The sequence below is a fragment of the Pleurodeles waltl genome, chromosome 6, assembly GCF_031143425.1.
Source record: "Pleurodeles waltl isolate 20211129_DDA chromosome 6, aPleWal1.hap1.20221129, whole genome shotgun sequence".
Taxonomy (NCBI): Eukaryota; Metazoa; Chordata; class Amphibia; order Caudata; family Salamandridae; genus Pleurodeles; species Pleurodeles waltl.
This window is the reverse complement of record NC_090445.1, coordinates 245884824-245909911: the sequence shown is the minus strand read 5'-3', so window position 1 is coordinate 245909911 and position 25088 is coordinate 245884824. Positions and strand designations below refer to the sequence as shown.

Genomic DNA, 25088 nt, shown 5'->3' with positions numbered 1-25088 from the left:
GGAATCTAATTTTCTAGGGTTCAGGGTAGCCCTTAAATACTAAATTTAAGGGCGTGTTTAGGTCTGGGGGGTTAGTAGCCAATGGCTACTAGCCCTGAGGGTGGGTACACCCTCTTTGTGCCTCCTCCCAAGGGGAGGGGGTCACAATCCTAACCCTATTGGGGGAATCCTCCATCTGCAAGATGGAGGATTTCTAAAAGTCAGAGTCACCTCAGCTCAGGACACCTTAGGGGCTGTCCTGACTGGCCAGTGACTCCTCCTTGTTGCTTTCTTTGTTCCCTCCAGCCTTGCCGCCAAAAGTGGGGGCCGTGGCCGGAGGGGGCGGGCAACTCCACTAAGCTGGAGTGCCCTGCTGGGCTGTGACAAAGGGGTGAGCCTTTGAGGCTCACCGCCAGGTGTTACAGCTCCTGCCTGGGGGAGGTGTTAGCATCTCCACCCAGTGCAGGCTTTGTTACTGGCCTCAGAGTGACAAAGGCACTCTCCCCATGGGGCCAGCAACATGTCTCTAGTGTGGCAGGCTGCTGGAACTAGTCAGCCTACACAGACAGTCGGTTAAGTTTCAGGGGGCACCTCTAAGGTGCCCTCTGTGGTGTATTTTACAATAAAATGTACACTGGCATCAGTGTGCATTTATTGTGCTGAGAAGTTTGATACCAAACTTCCCAGTTTTCAGTGTAGCCATTATGGTGCTGTGGAGTTCGTGTTTGACAGACTCCCAGACCATATACTCTTATGGCTACCCTGCACTTACAATGTCTAAGGTTTTGTTTAGACACTGTAGGGGTACCATGCTCATGCACTGGTACCCTCACCTATGGTATAGTGCACCCTGCCTTAGGGCTGTAAGGCCTGCTAGAGGGGTGTCTTACCTATACTGCATAGGCAGTGAGAGGCTGGCATGGCACCCTGAGGGGAGTGCCATGTCGACTTACTCGTTTTGTTCTCACTAGCACACACAAGCTGGCAAGCAGTGTGTCTGTGCTGAGTGAGAGGTCTCCAGGGTGGCATAAGACATGCTGCAGCCCTTAGAGACCTTCCTTGGCATCAGGGCCCTTGGTACTAGAAGTACCAGTTACAAGGGACTTATCTGGATGCCAGGGTCTGCCAATTGTGGATACAAAAGTACAGGTTAGGGAAAGAACACTGGTGCTGGGGCCTGGTTAGCAGGCCTCAGCACACTTTCAATTGTAAACATAGCATCAGCAAAGGCAAAAAGTCAGGGGGCAACCATGCCAAGGAGGCATTTCCTTACAGCTACCAATAAGGCAACCTTCCATGACAGGAACTTGAGAGAAGCACGATGGATCGGCTCAAACAGATGCTTCATCAGTTGTGCTAAGACAATATTCAGGTTCCACGAAGGAGGTGGTGGTCTGAAAGGAGGGAAAACTCTGAAAAGCCCCTTCAAAAATCTCTTAATCAGCCGAGAAGAGTAGAGTGAGGGCGAATCATCTGAACGTCTGTATGCAGCTATAGCTGCTAAGTGAACGTTATGGACGAGTGTGCTAGGCCAGATTGAGGTAGCTGCAAGAAATACGGTAATATTTCCTCTGGTGGCGAGACTAATGGGTCAATCTGTCGTTGATGACACCAGGCACAGAATCTTTTCCATTTATAATAATACGTTTTGTTAGTGCTATCCGCTCTGGCTTTTGACAAAATAGCCCTACAGTCCTGCAGGATATTCAAATGCGGGAACTCTCTGTGGTGAGGAGCCAGGCTGATAAACGCATTGACTGCGGGTCGGGTGCCAAACCTGGCCGCTGTTCATTGTTAGTAATTGAGGTAACAGCTCCAGTGTAATGTGAGGCTTGATTGATAGAAGGAGAAGTTCCACGAACCAATGTTGACGCGGCCAGTACGAAGCTATCAGTATCAGAGTGCACGGCTCTGTTTTCATCTTCGTGAGGACCCGTGGGATCAGCGGAATGGGAGGAAAGGCGTAAGCAAAGATGTCTGACCAGACTATCGAAAACACATTCCCCCCCCAAGATCCCTTCTGGTGATGCCAACTTGCAAAGAACCGGCATTTGGCGTTGTTTTTGTCCGCAAACAGGTCTACCGTTGGTGTTCCCCACAGGGAAAAAATATGGTTCAGTACTGTCTGGTCTAACTCCCACTCGTGGCAGTCCGATTTCTGCCTGCTGAATGCATCTGCTGTCTTGTTGTTTATCCCAGGCAAGTGTACCGCTGATAGTGTGATGTTTTGCTGCGAGGCCCAGTTCCAGATTGGTTGGGCTTCCCTGGAGAGAGTGAGAGATCTTGTGCCTCCTTGTTTGTTGAAGTAATGCATCGTAGTGGTGTTGTCCGTCCTTATTACCACTTGCGATCCTGAGATATTGGGAAGAAACGCCTGTAAGGCTAGGTGCACTGCTCTGAGCTCCAGCCAATTGATATGCATTGATGCCAGATGCGGGGCCATTTGCCACTTATTTGCAGATCCTGTAACACAGCTCCCCAGCCATCCAGTGATGCATCCGTCGTTAAGGTCCACGGGGCTGGGTGCTGCAGAAACGAAAGGCCGATTGATAGATGATGCCTTTGAGACCACCATCTCAGAGCTCTGAGCATTATCGGAGTTATTTGTATCTGATCCTCAAAAGTGCCCGATACTTGGAGCCATTGACGATTTAGTTGCTCTTGTAAGGGGCGCATCTTTAGCCGACAGAGGGACCAGAGGTATGCATGAAGACATCATTCCCAACAGCGACTTGAACAGACGGACAGTAACCTTTCCTCTTCTCTGTTTGGAACTTGCTAGAGTCAGTAACCTTTGTTGCCTCTCTAACGTGGGACATGCCATGGTGGATTCTGTGTCTAGTCTTGCTCCTAGAAAGGTAATATTGCGTGCTGGTAGAGGGTTGGACTTCTCCCAGTTGACGGTGAATCCGAGATTGGTTAGTAAGGAAACGCACTTTTTTGTTGACTTGTGCGTTCCTGCGTAAGTCTTTGCCTTTATCAACCAATTGTCTAAGTATGGAAAAACTTGGTGCTTTCTCCTTCTGAGAAAGGCTGCGACTGGTACTAGACACTTGGTAAATATTCTGGGGGCTGATTTCAGTCCGAAAGGAAGGACACAGTATTGAAAATGGCTGCCGGCTACGGTGAATCTCAAGTATTTTCTGTGGGCAGGGTGGATGGGTATGTGGAAGTATGCGTCTTTCAGGGCTAGTGAAGACATGAAATCTCCCTGATTGAGACGCAGGAGGACATCTTGCAGGCTGATCACCCGGAACGATTGCTTCTTTAAGTAGACATTTAGTTCCCTTAAATCGTGGATCGGCATCCAATCCTTCAATTTTTTCCGAATGAGGAAGAACCTGGAATAAAATCCTGTTCCTCATTGGGCCCGAGGCACCTTCTCTATAGCTCCTTTGAGAAGCATTTTGACGATCTCCTTTTAGAGTTGTTGAGGGTATCTTGAAGGAGTCCTGTTGGGGGGGGGGGGGGTTTGGAGGGAGGTATTTGGATAAATTCTAAAGTATTGCAACGTTTCACTAATTGTAGGACCCACTTGTCTGAAGTAATGGTTTGCCATTGTTTGAGGAATAGAGATATCCTCCCGCCCAGAATGAAAGGAGGAGGACTGGACGTAGCAGGAGCCTCGAAAGCATCAGGTTTTACGAGCCGAATCTTTGGCCGGATGGGTTGAGCGTCCAGGGCCGCCAGGTCTACCATAGGCCGGTTGTGGCGGCTGCCTTTGTGAGTAGTATGGACGATATTGCTGGGAAGAGGAAGGATAGGCGGAATACCTGTGTTGTTGATATCCCCCTCTGTATGAGGGTTGGCCACGCCCTCTGGGACGAAAGGAAGATTTTCGATATTGCAGGGTCCCTAATGACCTTGCCGTGTCCGATTTGATGGATTGTAGGGCGTCATCAACAATGTTCCCAAATAACGCCTGGCCATCAAAAAGGTAAGTCCAAGATTTTATTTTGTACTTCTGGAAGAAAAGAGATGGCTTTAAGCCAGCCTTGCCTTCTTAGCACCGCTGCACCGGCGAGTTGTCGAAAAGCAGTGGTTGCTATATCCATTGCACAGTCTATAAGCTCTGCAGACGTGCGTTGACCCTCCTGTATCGTTTTAGTTGCCTCTGATCTCGCATCTTCCGGCAGTTGAGTAATAGAAGGTGCAATGTCCGCCCAATGCTGTCTGACAAACCTAGCCAGAATAGCCAAAGAGTTGGCAGCTCTAACTACTAGGCTAGCCATAGAAGAAAACCTTTTCCCTATGTTATCTAGCCGTCTACCCTCTTTGTCTGGGGGTGCGGAAATTGGGGCAGAAGGATTCTTAGATCTTCTTTGTGCTGCCTAAGCTACCACTGAATCCAGAGGAGGGTGTCCCGTTAAGCATGTTGGTGCATCATCAGGTGCTTTCCACCTTCGACTGAGAAGGAGAAGGAGGAGCAGGGATGATGTACTCTGAGTGAGTGTCCAGGAGCTCCCCTTCTTCCTGATCCCCTTCCGAGATGTCGGTGTCATGAGGAAGTGTCATATCCGGAGTGGCCACATTCGTGAGATGTAAGGATGTTGGCCTCTGGTGTGCAGTGAAAACGCCAGAAATGGGCGATGGGGGAGGTTGTTCTCCTTGAGGGGGAAACCTCCTGTTGTAATCAACCAACATCGCTCTGAGGTCAGTTAGTAGGGAGGAAGGAATAAACTCTCCCTGTTGGTATTGTTGTTGTTCTGAATAAAGTTGGGGGTCATAGGCCTCTTCATAGTCCTCCTCTTCCTGGTACTTTACATTCAGTTGGGATGGACTGTGGGCTGTTCCAAATGGCCCTTCATTATCTGAGTCTTCGTCTCCCTCCAAAAGATGTACTGGAACAAGGGAGGACACCTTACTAGGTGATGTACGAGTTGGAGTCAGCTTTTCCACACTTTTTAGATGTTTTTCTCTCGTCGACGGTGTCGTCAACAACGTGTAAATAGACTTCATCGTGGACGGTCTCGTAGACGCACAGCGATTTTAATAGAAGAAAGTCTCGCCGACGAGTCTACCGTCGACGACGGTAGGGCTGACACGGACATCAGCGCCGTCGACGATGTATAGACGGTCGTCGACGCTGATGTCGTCGCTGCAGTACCTGTCCTCGTCGACGATGTCGCCGGTGGAGCCGTCGCCGGTGGAAACCCAGAAGTAGATGTCGTCGCCGGAAAAGCACTCACCGACGGTACCGTCAACGATGACTCCGTCGACGTTGCTTTTTTCCCCAGTTACAGAGGATAGCTTCTTAAAAGGCACAGATGGTGGTACAGATGAAGACTTCCTGTGCCTCTCCGAACTGGAAGAATGGCTGCGGCCCTTATAAGACCCTGAAGTAGTCTTTATGAGGGCTTTTCTTGAGAGTTGTGAGGGAGATCTGGAGCCTGATCTTGCCCTTTTTGATGATCTCTTGGATGTTGATGATTCATCACTCTCAGAATCAGAAACTGGGTCTTTCCTATGTTTTAGTTTCTGCAGCCATATCAATAATCTGCCTTTCCTGTCTTTTAAAGTTTTAGAAGAAAAATGATGACAAATCTTACAGTCTTTAGCTGAATGATCTGGGTACAGGCAGTAAATGCAGTCTTGGTGAGGGTCTTCAGAATGAAGCCTTTTCTTTCCACAAGTCTTGCTGTCTCTAAAGAGACCCTTCTTCTCCTTGTCAGACATAGTTGAAAAATAGCAGACAAATCAAGTTAGATATGTTTCACTGAGAGAAAATAGTTGAAAAAAGGCGTGAAGATAGAGCAGAGCTCTGAGGAGACTCCCTAGCACGATGTGCGGTAGAAAATCTGAGGTGTTGGAGCTTCTCTCAGGAGGGTTCTGTTGCCTGTTTGGTGGATGCTCAAGTTTGGTCCTTTTCACAAAATGACTCGGAGACTGTTAAATTGAAGAGGCCTAGGGCCTTTTTTCTTTGTTAATAGGTCTTCACATTACTTGTGTAAATTATACCGGGGACTCCCATCTCGACGACGGGGAATGATTCAAACATGTGAATCTATATAAGTTCCAATACTGGAGTAAATCGCCTCTACGACTGGAGAAAGTGTACGACTGACATTGTGATGCCGTTGCACCTTTTTAGATTTATTTTTCTGTTTTGACTTCAATATTGATTCACCAAAAGACTTGTAGCAAGAAGATGACTGCTCACAGGGCAGCCCTGGAAACAGGACAGAGCAAGCACATGCGACTTGGAGCAGGACTTGCAAAAAGCCTGCAACTTCTGTTCAGTGGCATACAGCTTTGCCTCTCCGTCCCGTACGCCTTTCGGGTCCATGTCTAAGTCGTGCCCCAAGTCCAGCCACCATGGACAAAACTCGGGTGGTCTGTGACCTAGATTTATTATTTATTTTTAAAACCATGGCATGGTTTGAAACTGGTCGTTGGGGGCGAGGGTGGGGTGGGACATCATTTCCTAGCACACTGGAACTTGTTCTAGGAGTCATCGTAAATCTGGCAAGATGGGGAGCGGAGCTCTGGATCTTCAATGGAAGGCACAGAAACAAAGGAGCTGATGTCAGCGAGCAGGGATGGAGCTTATATGCAGCTCCACTCAGTCACGTACAGGGCAGTACAAAGAAAATGTGTAGCCACATTGTGCCACTTGTTGGAATGCAAAAGCACTGCAGAGTAAAAGTTTCCAGTTCCAGTCTGTGGCTGTGCAGTAGTCCAAGATGAAGAATCTAAGCTTAGAAGCATCCATCGGAATGTACAATACCGCTCAAGTGTTTAATGCTTCTGCAAAGATTAGTCATGAAAATAAATCTCATTGCGAATTTTAGCAGACAACTTTTATAAATTTGACCTTCATTTTGAAAACCCAACTAGCTTTTACTGTTGAGTGAGTCAACAAGCTCATCCTGTTTCTGACGAAATACTTGCACATTATCCAACTACTGTTGGAATATGCAGAATGAAAAGGAAAATAAAAGAAAGTTGCTTACCTGTAATACCAGTTCCTATGAAGGAAATTCTCATTAAATTTATAACCATTGAATAGGCTCTTCCTTACATGAAGTCAAATATTTTCACTTAGGACAGGACAAAACTATTATACTGATGCATAAAACGTTTTATATGGAAAAGGCAGTTATTTTTTATTCTTTAAAATCAAGTGTACAGTAAAACAGACCCCGTTATAAATGGGTTTAAAAAGATATTCAGGGAACATGCGGAGACAAGAACAGACACACTAAACACACTAAGTACACTCATTCCTTCAGTTAATTTTGATAGGATTTGATGATTTTGCTCAGAGGCCTACGCTGACAACACCCAACTAATACTATCCCTGACCAACAAGGCAACCACTACCAGAAAAAACTTCACCAACTTGAATGATTAATGTAGCAGAATGGATGAGAATCAAGTGCATGCAGCTCAACTTAGACAAGACTGAAGCACTGGTCTTTGGAAACAAGACCTCCACAAGGGACTTTACCCGGTGGCTGTCAAAGCTAGGACGCACACCAAATCCCACTGACCATGCCATATACCTGGTAATCATCCTGGATGATTAACTTAACATAACAGCACAAGTAAACACAATTAACTCCTCCTGATACCACATCCCACACACCTGTAATTTGAGCTCCTTGAATAACCTGTTGGCCAAGGACCTGCTCAGGAGTTAATCTTGTTTTACTTGAATGGATTAAGGCAATTTATAAAGCAAATTCATAGCCTAAAAACAGTGTCACGGCACTGGATCAAAAAAGAGGGTGGTTGACTCTGAAATAAGGTCGTTTTTTTTTTTTTTTTTTTTTTTACCCTATATTTAGAATATTTAGAATGGGATAAATCTTAGGGGCAATAGAATTCTAGTGCTTGGAGGCAAATACATGTTGGCCCTTCTGAACCTAGAAGTTAGTTGACAGACACTAAATGCAGAGATCTAGTAGGCACATAACATGAAAAAGCAGTTAATGATAAACCGGACCAGTGCCATGAACAGTCTTATTAAAGTGCTTTGAATACAAACATTTTGCTACAAGGAACCACTCTAAGGGTATTTTTTTCTTCAAATAATCTTTGTTTTGAGAAAGAAACCAACACCCTGGAGTACATAGTTATGCCACAATACATTAAAATGTTTATTCTGTATTCAACCATCAATTTCCATATTTGCGACAATATAAAAAACAAAACTTAATACATATTGCAGCACACCCTCCCCCCCCCCCCCCCCCCCCCCAATGTGCATCTGTAAAGCCTGTTGTGACTGGGTGGAGGGGTAAAATATGAAGGAGGCAGTCAGGTTTCTAAACATCCTAGAAAGTGACACTGTAGAAATGTCAGTATCGCAGTGTGGTTTGACCGCGGTGGAGCCTACTCTTTGCACTTTGGGGGACTTCAAGGGCATTAAATGTCCATAAATTGAGGAGAGACAGTGAAATAAATGAGCAGGAGCGTTCTGTACCAATTGGATGTTCTCATTCTTTGACACTGTTCTTTCAGACACTAAGTTCCCATATCATTACACCAATCCGGATCCCTCCTTTAACAGTGAGAAGTCTGACTCATATGATGATGTTGAGTCTTATGCGGTCAATCTGGAGTGAAATTTCCAGTAGTGCTTTCTTCTTCCTGTTACTGAAACACATCTCCTGGATCTCCCTTTATGGGAATGCTTTTGAGCTAAGGGGTGAGTTTCAGTGAAAGCAGATATTTTCCTGGAGGCCCTGTCCTCCTCATTTTTGTCCGTCAGCATAAGGTCTTCCAGTTTACACTTTAGACCAGTGATCTTCAAACCTTTTTATGCCCCCCCAATGTTTAAATATGTCAAGGCTTATTTAAACATTGCAGTTAAGTTCGGTCATCTTTTTAAAACCGCTATCAAATATATGTTAGACAAACATACTTTTCTGGTCAGGCAGGCCTTACTAACATGTAAAGGTATCCACAGTGTGATTATTTGAAGTGGGGTTGGGAGTTCTGAAGAGTATTTGGCGTCCCTTCCCTTTTGACACATACTCCCTGCTAGGATATAAATGACAAAAGATGTTAGTAATGGCCCACTACAAAGTGGTTTACTGCAGCTCATTTTCCCCACTTAAAGCCGTGTTACCAGCATAATGCTTCTTTTGGCAAGAGCCTGGTGCCACCCTCTGAGATCACATGAGGCCCACCAGTTTGAAGATCCCTGCTTTAGACTAATTCTCTCTCTCTCTGTCTGCAACAGTCCTTTCATATTCTGATGCAAAACTCAGTCATTGATGGAACAGAAGGCAGACCATGTAGATGCAACAGGGCTCGGGCACAGCTTTCTTCCTTTCACATTAAGGATACTTAACATATAAATAAGTCAATCGGACTGGAGAATGTAGGTTAAGAAAGCCTTCATTTGCTTTTGTTGCAATAAAATATATCGAAAAAAAAAAAAAAGTGCAGAAAATGGGTGTAAGGGCCATAGTATAAGTATTGTCTGGACCGATCTGAGAATATGAAAATGATTGTGCAGTGCTCTCATTTGACTTTGGAGACTATCCTTGGAATGAGGGGGAATGGCAGAAATCAGTAAGCAAACATCTCAGTGACAGACTACGAAATAGCAGCATTTCTTGTTCTCTTGTGGCATGAAGAGGTTGGGATTCCGATGTCCCCATAGCGAAATACTCAAGTGCTCCTGGTTGAGTTCTCATTCGTGTCACTCTCCTCCTAGTATGAGAGTTTGCTCCCTACTTTGTTAGTCCAGGTAGATTTTCCACTTTAAGTGAAATGTAACGATTTGTCCGTGCACATGGTTGTTCGTGTGTTCGTTCGTTCTCGTTCTCTCGTTCGTGTTCGTTCTCTCTCTCTCTCTCTCTCTCTCTCTCTCTCTCTCTCTCTCTCTCTCTCTCTCTCTCTCTCTCTCTCTCTCTCTCTCTCTCTCTCTCTCCTATGATTTAATCCCTTCTTCCTTTTTGGTATAATACACTGAAATGGTGTAAGTCCTTATAAATCATGAAGACTTACAGATCCTCAGAAGTTATGAGCTAATGTTATGAGGGTAATCTGTTGCGAAATGCTCTGTGCTTGAGCACCTTTATGTATAGACATTTCTTCTTCGATCTAAAGTTCACATGCGGACAACTGCGGCAGGTGCACCACCCATTATTCCATGGAAAAGTCCATGGTCATCACAAGAGAGGAAAGATAACATCCTTGTGTCGTGTTCTTTTTTTTTTTGTTTTTACCAACCCACAACAGAGAAAAACTTCTGTTACCTTTATGACTTCCATGGGACTGCGTCCAGCAAATTTTGAAGATGTCTCATTAGGAATGAAAGAGGACATCACGGAGCATGGATTTGTACCTGCTATTACAGATTAAAACTGTTGAAATTGCTGTGCAATCATCTGAAGGCAAGAGGCCCATTCTTCTGAAGGATTTGCTTTTTTATACCTATGAGTTCAGAATGGTTCCTACAAAAAACAAGCATTCTAGCTGTTGGTGTCATGAAGGACTTTGTCATATTGATGGAAAGACCAAGGCAGTTATAAAGGTTTAGGAAAGGCAAACTAGAGATCCCTATATCTTTTTTGTTGCTGGCTTGCAGTGTTGGTTCCAGGCGTTGGGTCCCTTGTTACAGGCAGTCGCGGTCAGGGGGAGCCTCTGGATTTCCTCTGAAGGCGTCGCTGTGGGGGCTCAGGGGAGTCAACTCTGGCTACTCAGGGGCTCGCAGTCGCCAGGGAGTCCTCCTGAGGTGTTTGTTTTCTGCAGGTCGAGCCGGGGGCCTCAGGTGCAGAGTGGAAAGTCTCACGCTTCCGGCAGGAAACGTGTGGTCTTTAAAAGTTGCTTCTTTGTTGCAGAAAGTTGCAGTTTGTTGAACAGGGCCGCTGTTCTCGGGAGCTTTTGGTCCTTTAGATGCAGGGCAGTCCTCTGAGGCTTCAGAGGTCGCTGGTCCCTGTTGGATGCGTCGCTGTTGCAGTTTTCGTGGAAGTACGGAGACAGGCCAGTGGGACTGGGGCCAAATCAGTTGTCGTCTCCATCTTCACTGCAGGGCTTCAGGTCAGCAGTCCTTCTTTAGGTTGCAGGAATCTGATTTCCTCGGTTCTGGGGGCCCCTAAATACTGAATTTAGGGGTGTGTTTAGGTCTGGGAGGGCAGTAGCCAATGGCTACTGTCCTTGAGGGTGGCTACACCCTCTTTGTGCCTCCTCCCTGTGGGGAGGGGGCATATCCCTAATCCTATTGGGGGAATCCTCCTTCTACAAGATGGAGGATTTCTAAAAGTAAGAGTCACCTCAGTTCAGGACACTTTAGGGGCTGTCCTGACCGGTGGGTGACTCCTCCTTGTTTTTCTAATTATCTCCTCCAGCCTTGCCGCCAAAAGTGGGGGCAGTGGCCGGAGGGGCGGGCATCTCCACTAGCTAGGATGCCCTGTGGCGCTGTAACAAAGGCGGTGAGCCTTTGAGGCTCACCGCCAGGATTTACAGTTCCTGCAGGAGGAGGTGAGAAGCACCTCCACCCAGTACATGCTTTGTTCCTGGCCACAGTGACAAAGGCACTCTCCCCATGTGGCCAGCAACATGTCTGGTGTGTGGCAGGCTGGCAAAAACTAGTCAGCCCACACTGGAGTCGGGTATGTTTTCAGGGGGCATCTCTAAGATGCCCTCTGGGTGTATTTTTACAATTAAGTGCACACTGGCATCAGTGTGCATTTATTGTGCTGAGAAGTTTGATACCAAACTTACCAGTTTTCAGTGTAGCCATTATGGTGCTGTGGAGTTCGTGTTTGACAGACTCCCAGACCATATACTCTTAGGGCTACCCTGCACTTACAATGTCTAAGGTTTTGCTTAGACACTGTAGGGGCATAGTGCTCATGCACATATGCCCTCACCTGTGGTATAGTGCACCCTGCCTTAGGGCTGTAAGGCCTGCTAGAGGGGTGACTTACCTATGCCACAGGCAGTGCAAGGTTGGCATGGCACTCTGAGGGGAGTGCCATGTCGACTTAGTCATTTTCTCCCTACCAGCACACACAAGATGTGAAGCAGTGTGTATGTGCTGAGTGAGGGGTCCCTAGGGTGGCATAAGATATGCTGCAGCTCTTAGAGACCTTCCCTGGCATCAGGGCCCTTGGTACCAGTTACAAGGGACTTACCCGAGTGCCATGGTTGTACCAATTGTGGAGACAAAGGTACAGTTTAGGGAAAGAACACTGGTGCTGGGGCCTGGTTAGCAGGGTCCGAGTACACTTTCAAATCATAACTTGGCATCAGCAAAGGCAAAAAGTCAGGGGGTAAGCATGCCAAGGAGGCATTTCCTTACACCATCTCATTCTTAGCAGACCTGATTAAAGATCCCTTTCCCCTCCTCAACATCATCCTCTACTGCTTTATCTCGGTCTACTATCCTTTGGTGGTGAAGGTGAAAGTCAAGGCTTTGCTTGGGCACTCTTATTTTAGTCATGGGCCCGCGGCCTGTGCCCTTTTGTCTATGTACACATTTTATTCATTTTTCTTTTTATTAGACAGGCATGGCTTGAGTTTAGCGTGCATGTTATTTTATAAATCAATGTTTCTGAGAATGCATTGCTGTTTGTGTTCTGTTGATCAGCCCTTTGTGTACATTCCACTCTGTGCCATTGTTCAAGGCTGTACATGTTATCTTGCCTAGCATCGCCGCTCCAAAAGTCCTGGATTCCAGCCTGGCACTCTAGACATAGCAACACATTAGGCCTGATCCTAGAACATAACATTTTTGTAATAAAAACACCATATGGGCTGAAGTAGGACAGAGGGGATTCCAGCCAGAGCCATTGCTTGCTGACTGCCATCTTGTCGACAGCTACACTGACCCCGGTTTTGTCATCCAGCTAATCAGGAGGATTGCTAGCAGAATAAGGTACAGACTCCTGATCCTGTTCCAGTATGGGGTCAGGACTCTTCCTTTAGACTAGATTAGCAGAACTGCTACACATCAACATGCTCTCAGGTTTTGAAATTAGCAGTTAGCGCCACAGACTCCACTCCACTGTAATGAGGAACAGATGAAGCGGTTGTATCCTCTGGATGGTACTGAACCGCTCAAAGGTAGTCATGCTCTTGGGAGTTGGCTCTGAAGTCGCTTGGGCTGTATGAAGGCCTGTGACCACTGTCTTCTGAATCTTCTTTAACCCCAAAACAGAAGGGGATGAATAGTTGTGTGCAGAACAGGAGGTACATTGCTTAGAAAAGTCTATTAAAGTGCAATAGCAAATGATGCAATAGTAAATTATACAAACTGTAAAGGCTCTTCTACGGTATTTCATTTTAGTGTCCTTGGTAGTGCTATAGATGAGGGTGCTCCCTTTGACAGCAACAATGCAGTCAATGGTAGGGACCACCAACACTTGTACTGTGGATGGCAGAGTTGCCAACAACAGGCATGTTGAAGACTATTTTGCCTCATAAATGAACGCTCCATTGACAAGGTCTTTGACAAGACCTTAATGCCAGTGAGGATGGTGAAGGCAATTTACATGAAGGTTGTAGTAGGAGCTTAAGTGACGGGTTCATTTGAGCAGCAGATGAAGAAGCTTTTCTTTCAGTCTTTACAGATGTCTGTGTGGCAGAATTTTTAGGCACCTTAGCAGAGAGTGGGGGAAGCTGTGCTTGAAGACTCCCCCGAGGTAGGTTTGCCCTATTTAGTCATGTGTTGCTTAAGACATTTCTTTGAAAAGGTGGCAGGAAGACACCTGCCTGACTCATACTCAGAGGGGCTAGTTTCCTGCTATCCAGTTCCTCAAGCATTTTTCAGCAGAATTTTTTCAGTCATGTAGTTTATGCTTAAGATAAAGGCAACAAAAGCACTTTAGGTGAGGGTGCTCTGCGTTGAGACACTTTTCCACACAAGCTCCACAGGGCCCTAAAGAGGGTTTTCTAGTAAGAATCCAAAGGCCTGGAGATTGATGGCAAGACCCAGGCCAAGATCCCAGAGTCAAACATTCAAGCAAAAGAAGAGGGTTGGATAAATACCCCAAAGTACATGACTGTTCTGTAGTAAACTGATAACAGCTCAGTGGACAGTCCATCCCTACATTTGTATGTGCGGTGACAAGCTGAGAGGCAATGACCTCTGGGAAGACTGGTGTTCAAGGCCCCTTCCACCTCATTGGCTGATAGATATTTTGGACTGATGCCCTCATATGTGCATTATACATCGTGACATATATGGTTTGATTGGAAAGTTTGAATCACAAATCACAACTGATCACTTTGCTGGCTGAGCTTTTGCATCCTAGCACTCCTCTCCTCCCCCCCCCCCCACCCACCCACCAAAATAACAAAACACATGTTGAGCCTTCAATACCTCCTTAAGACTGAGCTGCAAAACTTAAAAGTACATTTTAACATGCCACATTCAGTTCCGTCATGTTTCTTTCCAAAAAAAAGCGTGAAGCACATCATATACTTATTTGTAGGCTGGGGAGAATAAAGGAGTGCAGGAACAAAGTGCTATGATCACCATCATTAGATAATCCGTTGTGGTCCTCTATATCCTTCCCAAATGGTTGGAAATCTGATGTCTCAACCCTTAGCAGTGTGAGGTGAACACAGCATATAGCTCAACAGGCTTTAAACTAACAGCTTCGGCAGGACTTCTAGGACAAGATTTGCACTTCCTAAAACACACAAAGAGTAATGCTGGGAAAAACGATAAAGGCAATGGGCATTTGGAATGCTACGGATGCTGCCTTTACTGGAATATAAAGTAAAATTAGTGGACCTGTAGTACTCAGAGGATGGGTATATTCATGCATTAAGAAGAACAATGGTTCCTATTGTTAATTTGGAACATAACTGACAACCAGGGATATTAGCATTGTCACAAGTCGGTGAGAAATCAAAGGCAACATTACAACGGTGAGCCATTAATCATCTATCAAGACAATCAAGGAAGCTACAATGACGAATAATGTTCAAAATGTGAGAAAATTAATCAAAATAAAAGTTAAAAAGTAAAAAAAAGACGAAATTTGGCTGCAAAATAGTTGTATAAAACAATAGGTAGATTAGTAGAGTCTAGTCCAGTGTCCAATGTCCAACACCTAACCAGTTTTACAATCTAAAGAACAAGCTCATTTGATGTTTCGAGCCACTATATGGTAGCCAAAACTGTGGTCAACTTTAGAACAGGTTTGACGATACATACAACAACTGCAAGTTGATTTCAGATTGTGAAACGGTCCCAAATGTCGGTGGATAAAGAACATTCTTTTGCTCTGCAATATTCAGAACTGTCAGAAAAAGTAGATGGCCCACAGAGAAAGCAAACGGAACTTTCTGATGGTATAAACTCAACGTCCCTACACTGAATCACTGGGATCTGCAAAGTCTAAGGACAGTCATTCTTTTTAGTAAGGCTCTGGAGAGGCATGAACTTCAGATAGTGTGGGAATATGAAATGCAACACTAGCTACCTGCAAACAGTGGTTTTAACTGCTTTCTTAACTGGAGAAAAACATTATGCCAAAATAGATAGTCAAAGACTGTCTTTTCATGTAAAATGTTAAGAGGTCTAGAGACCTCTGGATGAAGGATTTAAACAAAACCTATGATGAAGAAGCATGTGATTTAGGCTGGAAGACGGGGGCTGTCAGGTTCTTGAATTAAATGAGGTTTCACTAGCACCACCAAATTAAAGAAGTGACTCGCCAGGACAGACTGGGTTCTGTAAAAGAGAATGCTATTTCAGTAAAACTCACTTATTCATCTTATTAGTTAGAAACTGTCACAGAAGGCCATACGACCAAGACAAAGCAGAGATTCAGACACCATTTAGGATGAGGGTCACAACTTCAAAGAAAGAAAGGACCAATGATGGTGTCCTCAAGTAAGTCACAACAGCTGACAGATAGGTTAAAACAGTGGCTCCCAACCTGTGGTTTTTAACTGTGCAGTTCATAAGTTACAATCGTAATCTAGCACAGTGAGGTATGAACTGCCATCAAAGAGCTGCATGCAAACTGCATGGCACAAATTAGAAAGTTATTTTTTTTATCTCAGTCTTTCATTTTACTTATGCTGCTAATGAAGGTTGGTTTCCGTACGAAATGCATTTGTGTTATTAAAGTCAATGCTAGCCACTTTGTTATGTTCTGAATCCTGAATTTGTGCTTCTACAGACCAAGCACTCTTAGAAAATGCCTACCAGTGTGGGTGGAATGTGAATTCTACGACTTGTAGTCCCCTCTAAAGTGCTTTGACACCCTACACTGGTTTGCGAGGCGCTATAAAACAAATTACATGTGACAGAGTGGCTATGGAGAGATGAGAGGCCCTTACAGTTTTTACTTCCTTTCCCCACCACATATTTATGTGAAGAAGCTTTCTTAGATCTTACGTACCTAAAAACTAAAAAAAAGAAAACAGAATTCGCTTGGGAAATGTAGAATCTGACCTGAGAATTTAGCATTCTTAAATTAAACTAAACATCGAAAAGTTAGTCGCAGACATGCAGCGTCAACCTTCCCATTAAAAAGTTTTCATTTTTGATTTTGTTTTCCAATATCAAATAATTATATCTTTAGTAATTTGAATATTTGTTTGGTGTGTACTTGGTGTGCATTTGTTGGTGTATGTTTGCGAATTACTGCTTTAATGTTTGAAATGTAAACTATACAAATTGCTTGGGGGCCCCCACCCGACTTCTAGTAGTAATTCAGTGGGGGTCCTTGGGTGTCAGAAGGTTGTGAACCACTGGGTTAAAAGAATCAAACACTATTGCAAACGGTCATAAAAATAGACTGTAGGAACTCTTTCTTGACATGGTTACCCCCATTTTCCACCGGTTGTCAGTATGTTGGACTGTGCATACTGGTTTCCTGCTAACCAGGACCTTAGTAGTTTTGCTCTCTCCTCTAAATTGTACCTTTTTCTTCCTACAATTGGCATAGTGGTCTCCCCCGTGTAAGTCCTTAATATATGGTACCTAGGTGCCTAAGGCACTGGAGTTCTAGGGGATCCCTATGCGCTGCAGCAGTTATTCTTCCACCCATAGGGAGCCCATGCAAAGGGCTCTGCAGGCCTATCATTGCAGGCTGCGTGAAACGGGTGCATGCACCCGTTTTCACTGCAGGTCACCATAAGTCACCCCTATGGCAGGCCTTCTCAGCCCAGAGGGAAGGGTGCAGGTACCAAATCCATTGTTTCTCCTGCATTCCTAGTCGTTTTGTCAGGGTGTACTTTGTTACTAACCTTTGCGGTTTTCTGAAACCCCCAGCTCCCCTCTACACATTTAACTTACCTAGGTGGAAGTACCTTATTCGCATCCCATTTTTTAAAGTATATGGTTTGGGCTCCCCCAGGGGTCACTATTGATTATTACGATTTGCACTGTTTTCTAACCTTTTCTATGCCAGTTTCTGATTACTAGTGCATTTAGTTAGAGTATTACTTACCTCCTAAGGGTTTGTTACCCGTCTAGTATTTTGTGGTGATTTGTTCCAAAAATAAAGTGTGTAAGTGCTGGGTGACTACAGTGGTATTGCATGAACTTTGCATGTCTCCTAGATAAGCCTTGGCTGCTCATCCACAGCTACCTCGAGAGCCTGGCTTCTAGACACTGCCTGCACTTCACTAAGAGGGGATACCTGGTATAATGTGCAAGTACCATAGGTACCCACCACACACCAAGATTACCTTCCTACATAGCCCTATTAGTTAGAGACATTTGTTAGAGTACTGCAACTTTTTCCAGTGACAAAAAACACAGCAACTTATTTATATTAATTCCTGGTTGAATCTTTTCTAGGCGCACACACAACGGCAATGCTTTTATTTGATATGGCCAAATGTTGTTTTTGGATCCCAACCCTCAAATTCTGCAATGTAAGAAATTAATGAATTGGCCCTGTCTGTTGGAGTAGGACACTCATACATGAGAAAGAAAACAATTGTTCTGTGAAAGAAGCACAAGTACTGTGATCCATCCTTAATACGGCAAAAATGCGATTTTAGTAAAGGCCTTAAGTCGAAGAACCTCTTGAATACTGGAAAGGTTCAAAGGAAAACTAGGATAACCAATAAGTAATTTTCCTTCACCAATGAATCTTCTCTGATAGTTGAGTTCTAAACAACAGAACTGCACGCTCAAGTGCAATACCAATGGTAGTACCAACGAGAAAAATATTCAATGAAGGGAGAGAAAGTGTTAGCCAAGACGATTGTGCACAGACGTTGCACCCAGTTGGATGTTTACACCACCGTCTACATCCAGATTCCTGGCAAAGGTGTGGACAGAGCTCTAGACTGCCGCTCTGCACATGACTGAAGCTTGGCTATTTATTGCTTTGCAAAATGGTTGACATTTCCCTTCAAGAAGTGGGCATTTGTGCTCCAGAGGGGAGGGTTTGCTCGCTTTTTAATAAACACAACATTTTATTATGGACATTTTGCTAGTGGCTGAGCCCATTCTGATAAGATTAATAAAAAAACAACCATTTTGCTTTTCTTAAGTCTCGATTTTGTTAGACAGTAATACAACACCCTTCTCATGCACAATGTATGGATCGACCATTTAGCTAGATATGTTGAAAGAAATTCATATGATGAAATGGCTTCACATATGTGGAATCCATAAACTACTTTTGATAAAAGGAATGTTAAGTTAGCATGCCTACTTTTGGCACAAAAAAGATGACTGAAAATTATGCGGGAGGAGAGGGAGGGAATAAAGAGTCTCAACTGATGGCCTTTACAAAATCAAACTTTTGGATGGTTTCTCTTCAGGCCTCTCTACAGTGATGATTTATGTATCAACACCAGCAAAAGTGCTTTGGGTACCAATCCATAAATACATTTTTAAAACTGGATGACAGGCTAGGCATTGCACTAGAATTCCAGTATAAGACACCTGATTATGTCATTTTGACATGTATTGTTGCTAGTTAACAAGTTTATATAAGGGAAGCACCGATGTCTCAAAATGTAAGCAGTCTTTTATCTTTAAAACCCAAGTGTGATTTTCTTCAACTAACTTACTCAATTTATTTTGCCATTGTAAACATATGCCAAGTGGAATGCTATAACTATCTGCTTTCTGGTACTAACATGTGACAGATGGTTTGGGTATCAAAGGCGTCTCTACAATGCCCATCGCCACTTGTCCAGATGTCATGCTGCTTCTCAGTTTGTATGGGAATCTAATTGTCTGACCAGAAGCCAAAAGATTGTAGACAAAATTTACTTTACTGAACACCAGTGTATTAATGAGGTATCCTTTTGGCAACTTATCACTAGAATGTGATAGGTGCACATTTGTGCCTCAAATCAATCAGAGATTTATCCGTCACCACAGTTTGTGATGAAGGTTTTGATTTAATAGAATTTCTAAAAGCAGATTCTTTGGATAGTTCAACTAAATGACCGCTCGCGGGTTCAGCCCAGCTTCCTCACATTTAAGTTCCTTCGTCCTGTTCAGGTTACAGGTAGAGCACCGCAATTGATACTATGATGAGGTTGGATGCTATACAGGGAATAAATGTTACATTTAAGTTGCATGTAGTGAAGACTAAAATGTGGTGTTGACGAATACTTTTGATGAGGATTCAAATAATAAGTTGACAATTGAGGAAGGTGCTCTGGCCAACTCAGCAGAGGTGAAGGAGTGCTTGTGGATTATGACAATAAAAGGCAGCTGAAAATAATTCTGGTTTTGTCAAAATGATCACTGAAAATACTTTAAAAATTAAAATGTACGTTGCTTTTAAGAGGGAAAAACAGAATGTAGCTGGGTTGAGGGTAAAATGTCCAAGAAAGTCGGCCATGGAGCTTTGGCACTATCACCATTTTATCTCCCAAGGTTCCCAAATCCAACCACTTCTTTTTCTTCCTGCTTTTTGGTTGATGACATGAAGGTGTTTGGGGATACTGGCAACTCATCAGGACTGAAAGGGAAAAGGCTACTGTCTATAAGAGTCTTAGCTGAGAAGATATAACTTCAATTGACATCCTTTCAACAAGCATGGTATCAAAGGGCCATGCACTTAATTGGTTTGCCTACTAGAGCTCTGCCAAGAGCCTCCCTTTAGGACAATGGAGTCTGCCCCAATTCATTCTTTACTGGTTACCTGCAACGCAGTCAAAGACTAGATTCTCTTGCCATCTCTTATCAATCTGTAAATTGAACCACTAGGCTCAAAAATCAGTTTAAAAGAGCATCTGACAGCTATTTAAAGTAATGACATTTTCAGAACACTGCACACTTGACATCTAGATAACAGAAATAGGATGAAAAACAGTTAACTTCACCTCTTTATCATGGGCGATAAGCTGGGTCTTCACATGACCGGACACCAGGTTTACTCTCCCCAAGACCTGTCCAGTCTCAAGCCCCCAGATAGTACAGGTTGTGTCAATGCTAGATGTCCCTATGATAAAAGGAAACATGGATTCAAAGCAACAATACTGTACATGAAAACATTATTAATAAAAATGTTTTAGTTAAGCATTTACCAAGGAGATTTGGATCCACTTCATTCCAGTCAAAGGACGTCAAAGGGGCACAAAAGTCAGAGTTTTTATTGTTGTTAAGTAGGCACTCCAATCGAGTCTCAGTTTCACCAACCTTCAAAAGAAAATTTCAGAGCACATAAACAAACAATATTTCATGGCTCAACACAAAACAACTTCACATTATGTGTTCAAATATTTACACTAACAAGAGTGTCTGGTGAATTGTTATCCTCCGTACAAGGAAAACAATTTTGCCTCAAATTATAAAAGTAAGAGTTAAGATCTGCACATCAAGCAAATGTTCACCAGTTTAAAAATCATAAACTATTGTTGGAAAGAATATATCTAGCAAAACAAGAAAGCGGGTTTTGGGTTTAAGTTCCAACCAACAAAAGGTTCATTTAGAAATAAACCCACAAAGCAGTATTAGTTGTTGTACTACCATTAGCAACAGGTCTGGCTTATAACTGAAAGTGCCTCTCCAGTCACTGAGTTCAGAAACTCAGTAAGTCAACATACACACAGAGTCACTCATCCTTGAATTCATACATTCATTCACCCACCCACTGAAGAAAATATTCAACCACACAGTTGCAATACAAAAATTAAATTAGACATGGCGGCAGTTTTGCAAGCAATGATATTGTACACAGTGCATTTCAAACTTTCAAAATACCTGCCACATTAAGAAGGAACAAGCTGGCCATCCCGGAGAGAGAAAAAAAAAACTAAAACACAAAAATGGTACACTATGCATAATGCCATTACAAGATGGCCTCTCAGTAAACATCGCACTAAGCATCCATCTTCAAATACCCAAGTGTACAGTGTAATACTGTGGTAGTGATTGAAGGTGGCAAACATATACTTGTAAACACTGCGACTATCTTGGAATGGTAAAACAAAAATACACGAAGAACAAAAATATTCTAAAATGGCAGCCACGTTTATAAATAGTGGCCAGACAGCAAGCAGCACACTGTAGATGAAATGCACCGGACTTGAGCAGCCAGGTAGAACTGTCTTGGGAGCTGCAAGACGCTATTCCACCCCCCCCCCCCCCACCCCCCCCACAAAAAAAAAAAAAAAACACCACACACACACAAAAGGAAAAACGATTGACAGGGACTTATAAAAAGGAAGAAAATTGAAAACTAAAAAAAAGACTGGCTGTGAGCCAAGACACTGCAGCACAATCATTTTCAGGTGGTTGAGATTAGGAAAAATGCAGTTCCTCTTAGGCAAATACTGCCAATGGCAAAATTGGCTATCCACTGCCCCATAGAGTGTACGGTCATGGTGAGGAGGGAATGTAAATGATACTCTGCCGGAAGAGGAAATGACTTTTTTTTTTTCTTTTTTAATGACAAGGGACTACCATGCACCTACACTTGCCAGGCTGCCCTCTTAAGAGGGTCTAAAAAGGATTATCACAGTAAATCTCCCATCCCCAGGGATTGTGAAAGAAGTGGCTACCACCACATTGCACGCTTCCTACAGTAATCTGTGAGATTCCTTGTAAGGAAATGCCTGTCTTCAGGCATTAATGAACAAGTTACTTACCTTCTTGTAACAGCTCACCTGATAGAGACTATCAAGCTGCAGATCTGGAAAGTTTTCGAGCAGTATCCCTGCGCACTAGCAGGTGGTGCAGTCTAGCTCCCCGCCCTCGCCGGAAGTGACATGTACATTGCCAATATAGGCACCACCCCAGCATGCTGACATCAGCTACTTTTCATGAACTCTCCACGCCACAAGTACAGAGCCACAAAAGTTGCTGATATACCAGTAAGGAGATACTAAGGACCTCATAATGAGAAACCGTTCACAGATCAGGGAAGATGGGAGTGTAGGCAAGGAATCTGCAGATAGATAGCCTCCCTAACAGATAAGTTATTTACCTCGAGTAACGCTAGCTATCTGTGGATTCCTCACCTTGTGAATTCTCCCAATGCGCCAGCATTCAACTGAACGTTTTTCCTAGCTCTCCACGGGCGTCTCCTTGCTCTGACGTCATTGGAGGTATAAGAAGTCCTCGCTAGCGTGCTGACGTCAATTTCACCACTTTTTTTTTTTTTTTTTGTAACAGTGCCTTCAAGGCGCACAGGTGAATATCGACATCACAAGCACAACATATGCCAACTCAATTTATACATTAAAAAAATCTTTTATATGTAATATAAAAAAAAAAACACAAAAAAAAAAAAAAAAAACACACACATTATATATATATACAAAAAAAAACATCTATAGTACTCTCGGTATGACCAGATAGGCAACCGGGAGGCAGGTGGGACTGTGAGAAATCCACAGGTAGCTATAGTATCCACCAGAAAAAGCATTAATGAAGGTACGTAACTTGTTCTTCTGATGGATACAACTACCTGTGGATTCTTCACCTTATGAGTACAATCCCATAGCAGTCCCGCACTCAGAGGTGGGTCCCTGACTGGTCAAACCAAGAAGCCCTGCAAAACAGAACGGCAAAATGGCCATCCCTCCTCACTTCAGAGTCTAAACAATAATGCTTTGTGAAAGTGTGGAGGGAAGCCCAAGTTGCTGCCTTACAAATATCAGCAACTAGCACACTTCTAGCTAAAGCCGAAGTGGCAGACTTAGCCTTGGTGGAATGGACCCTAATACCCTCAGGAGGAACCTTCTTTGCTAGAGAATAACACATCTTTATGCAAAGAATGGCCCACCTTGAAAGAGTCCTCCTGTGGACGGCTTTGCCCTTCATTTTGCCCACATTTCCAATGAAGAGCCTTTCCTCCTCCTTTGATGGATGGAGAGGAGGGTAAAAAGACAGAAGAGTTATAGATTGTCCCGGATGGAAGGGAGTGACTACCTTAGGAAGGAAAGCCACCTGGTTCTCAGCACCACTGTGTTAGCATGAAAGGTAGTGAAAGAAGGTTTCATACTAAGAGACTGAAGCTCACTCACAAGTCTAGCCGACATGATGGGTGTTAGAAAAATGTCTTAATAACTACAGCCTCAAAGGGCAAGTATGCATATGCTCAAACGGTGAACCCATCAAAACAGTCAAAACTAAATTCAAGACCCACTGAGGCATTACAAATGGAGTTGGAGGAAACTTGTTTGTTAACCCTTTAAGGAACCTAAGAACTATAGGGGGCTTAAATAAAGAAAGCTGATCAGGTAGGCAAAGAAAAGGTAGACAGTGCGATAAATACCCTTTTCCCTGTCGCAAATGTGCAACCTTTCTGTGCTAAGGAAAGAGAAAACTGCAAAATATTAGATAAATGGGCCTTTATGGGATCAATTTGTCTCTCTCCACACCAAGGAACAAATTTTGCTCATCTACCGGTAAAGACAGTCTTGGCGGAGTGTCGCCTGGCGGATAAGATGACATCCACCACTTCTGGAGGGAGAGAAAAAGAACTCAGATTGCCCCGTTCAATCTCCGGGCAAGTAGGTGCAGGCTCTGGAGGTGGGGTGTAAAACCTGCCCCTGTGACCGCAAGAGGAGGTCTGCCCTGTGAGGAAGACTAAGTGGAGGGCACAGTGAGAGTTGAAGGAGGTCTGTGTACCACCCTTCTTGGCCAATCCGGGGCTACTAATATGACTTTGGCCCAGTCTTTGCGAATCTTCCTCAGAACTCGAGGAATCAAGGGTATGGGAGGAAACGCTTAGAGCAGTTGGTCGCTCTAGGTCAGCTGAAATGCGTCCCCCCCCAGCACCCCCTGCATCGGATACTGGAGGCTGCAGAAGGACAAGCAGTGTGTGTTCTCGTGAGAGGCAAACAGGTCTATCGAGATGCTCCACACATCCAGAAAAAAACCACCGTGAAGAACCACGTACAGATGGAGACACCATTTGTGATCTGTCGAAAAGTACGAACGAGACCGTCCAAACCTATCTAGAGAACACCGGCCAGATGGTTTGCTACTATGCAAATCTGATGGTCCTGTGCCCAGGGCCAGAGCAGCAGAGCCTCTCTGCAAAGAAGGTACAATACTACTCCTCCATGCTTGTTAATTTACCGCATCGCTATAGTGTTGTCTCAAGACTTGTACCGACTGGCCGCAAATGGACGAGAGGAAGACCTTGCGAGCCAGACGTATCGCCCGCAATTCTAACAGATTGATGTGAAACATCTGTTCTGCTAGAGACCAAAGGCCTTTGATCTCCAGGTCCCCCAGAGGAGCTCCCCACCCTAGAGTGGAAACATCTGTTATGACTGTGGTCACCGGAGGTGGAAGACAAAATGGCCTTCCTTGAGAGAGGTTGCCGTCCACAGTCCACCATCAGAGATCCACCGCACAGAGAGGTTACCGTCCACAGACAACCATCGCAGATCCACTGTAGCATCTCTGGAGATCATTATTAACTCCTCGAGTTCCCCTTTGTGTTGAAACAGCTTGCGGAGGCACCACTGGAGAGCCCTCATGTACCAATGGGTGTGAGTGAGCAACAGAATGCAGGAAGCGAACAGACTGAGCAGACGTAGGACCTTGAGGACTGGAACAGCTGCTCCCTTTTGAAACATTGGAATCAACGCCTGAATGTCTTGAATCCTATGTGGAGGAGGGCAGGCCTGATTCAATGTTGTGTCCAGTACTGCCCCTATGAACAGGAGACACAGAGGGCTCCAGATGAGACTTCGGCACGTTTACCATAAAGCCCAAATTGAACAACAACTGGGTTGTCATCTGCAAA

The 25088-nt window shown here is 44.2% G+C and overlaps 1 protein-coding gene across 1 annotated transcript in view; it reads right to left on the bottom strand.

The window, feature by feature from the left end:
* Positions 1 to 25088, bottom strand: part of DCAF7 (DDB1 and CUL4 associated factor 7) — a 198987-nt gene that overhangs the window by 123641 nt on the left and 50258 nt on the right. Inside the window, exons 3-4 of the mRNA XM_069238012.1 lie at positions 20410 to 20521; positions 20206 to 20324 (exon numbers count right to left, since the gene is read on the bottom strand). Of these exons, the coding sequence (XP_069094113.1) occupies positions 20206 to 20324; positions 20410 to 20521 (231 nt within the window). The remainder of the gene's footprint in view (positions 1 to 20205; positions 20325 to 20409; positions 20522 to 25088) is intronic.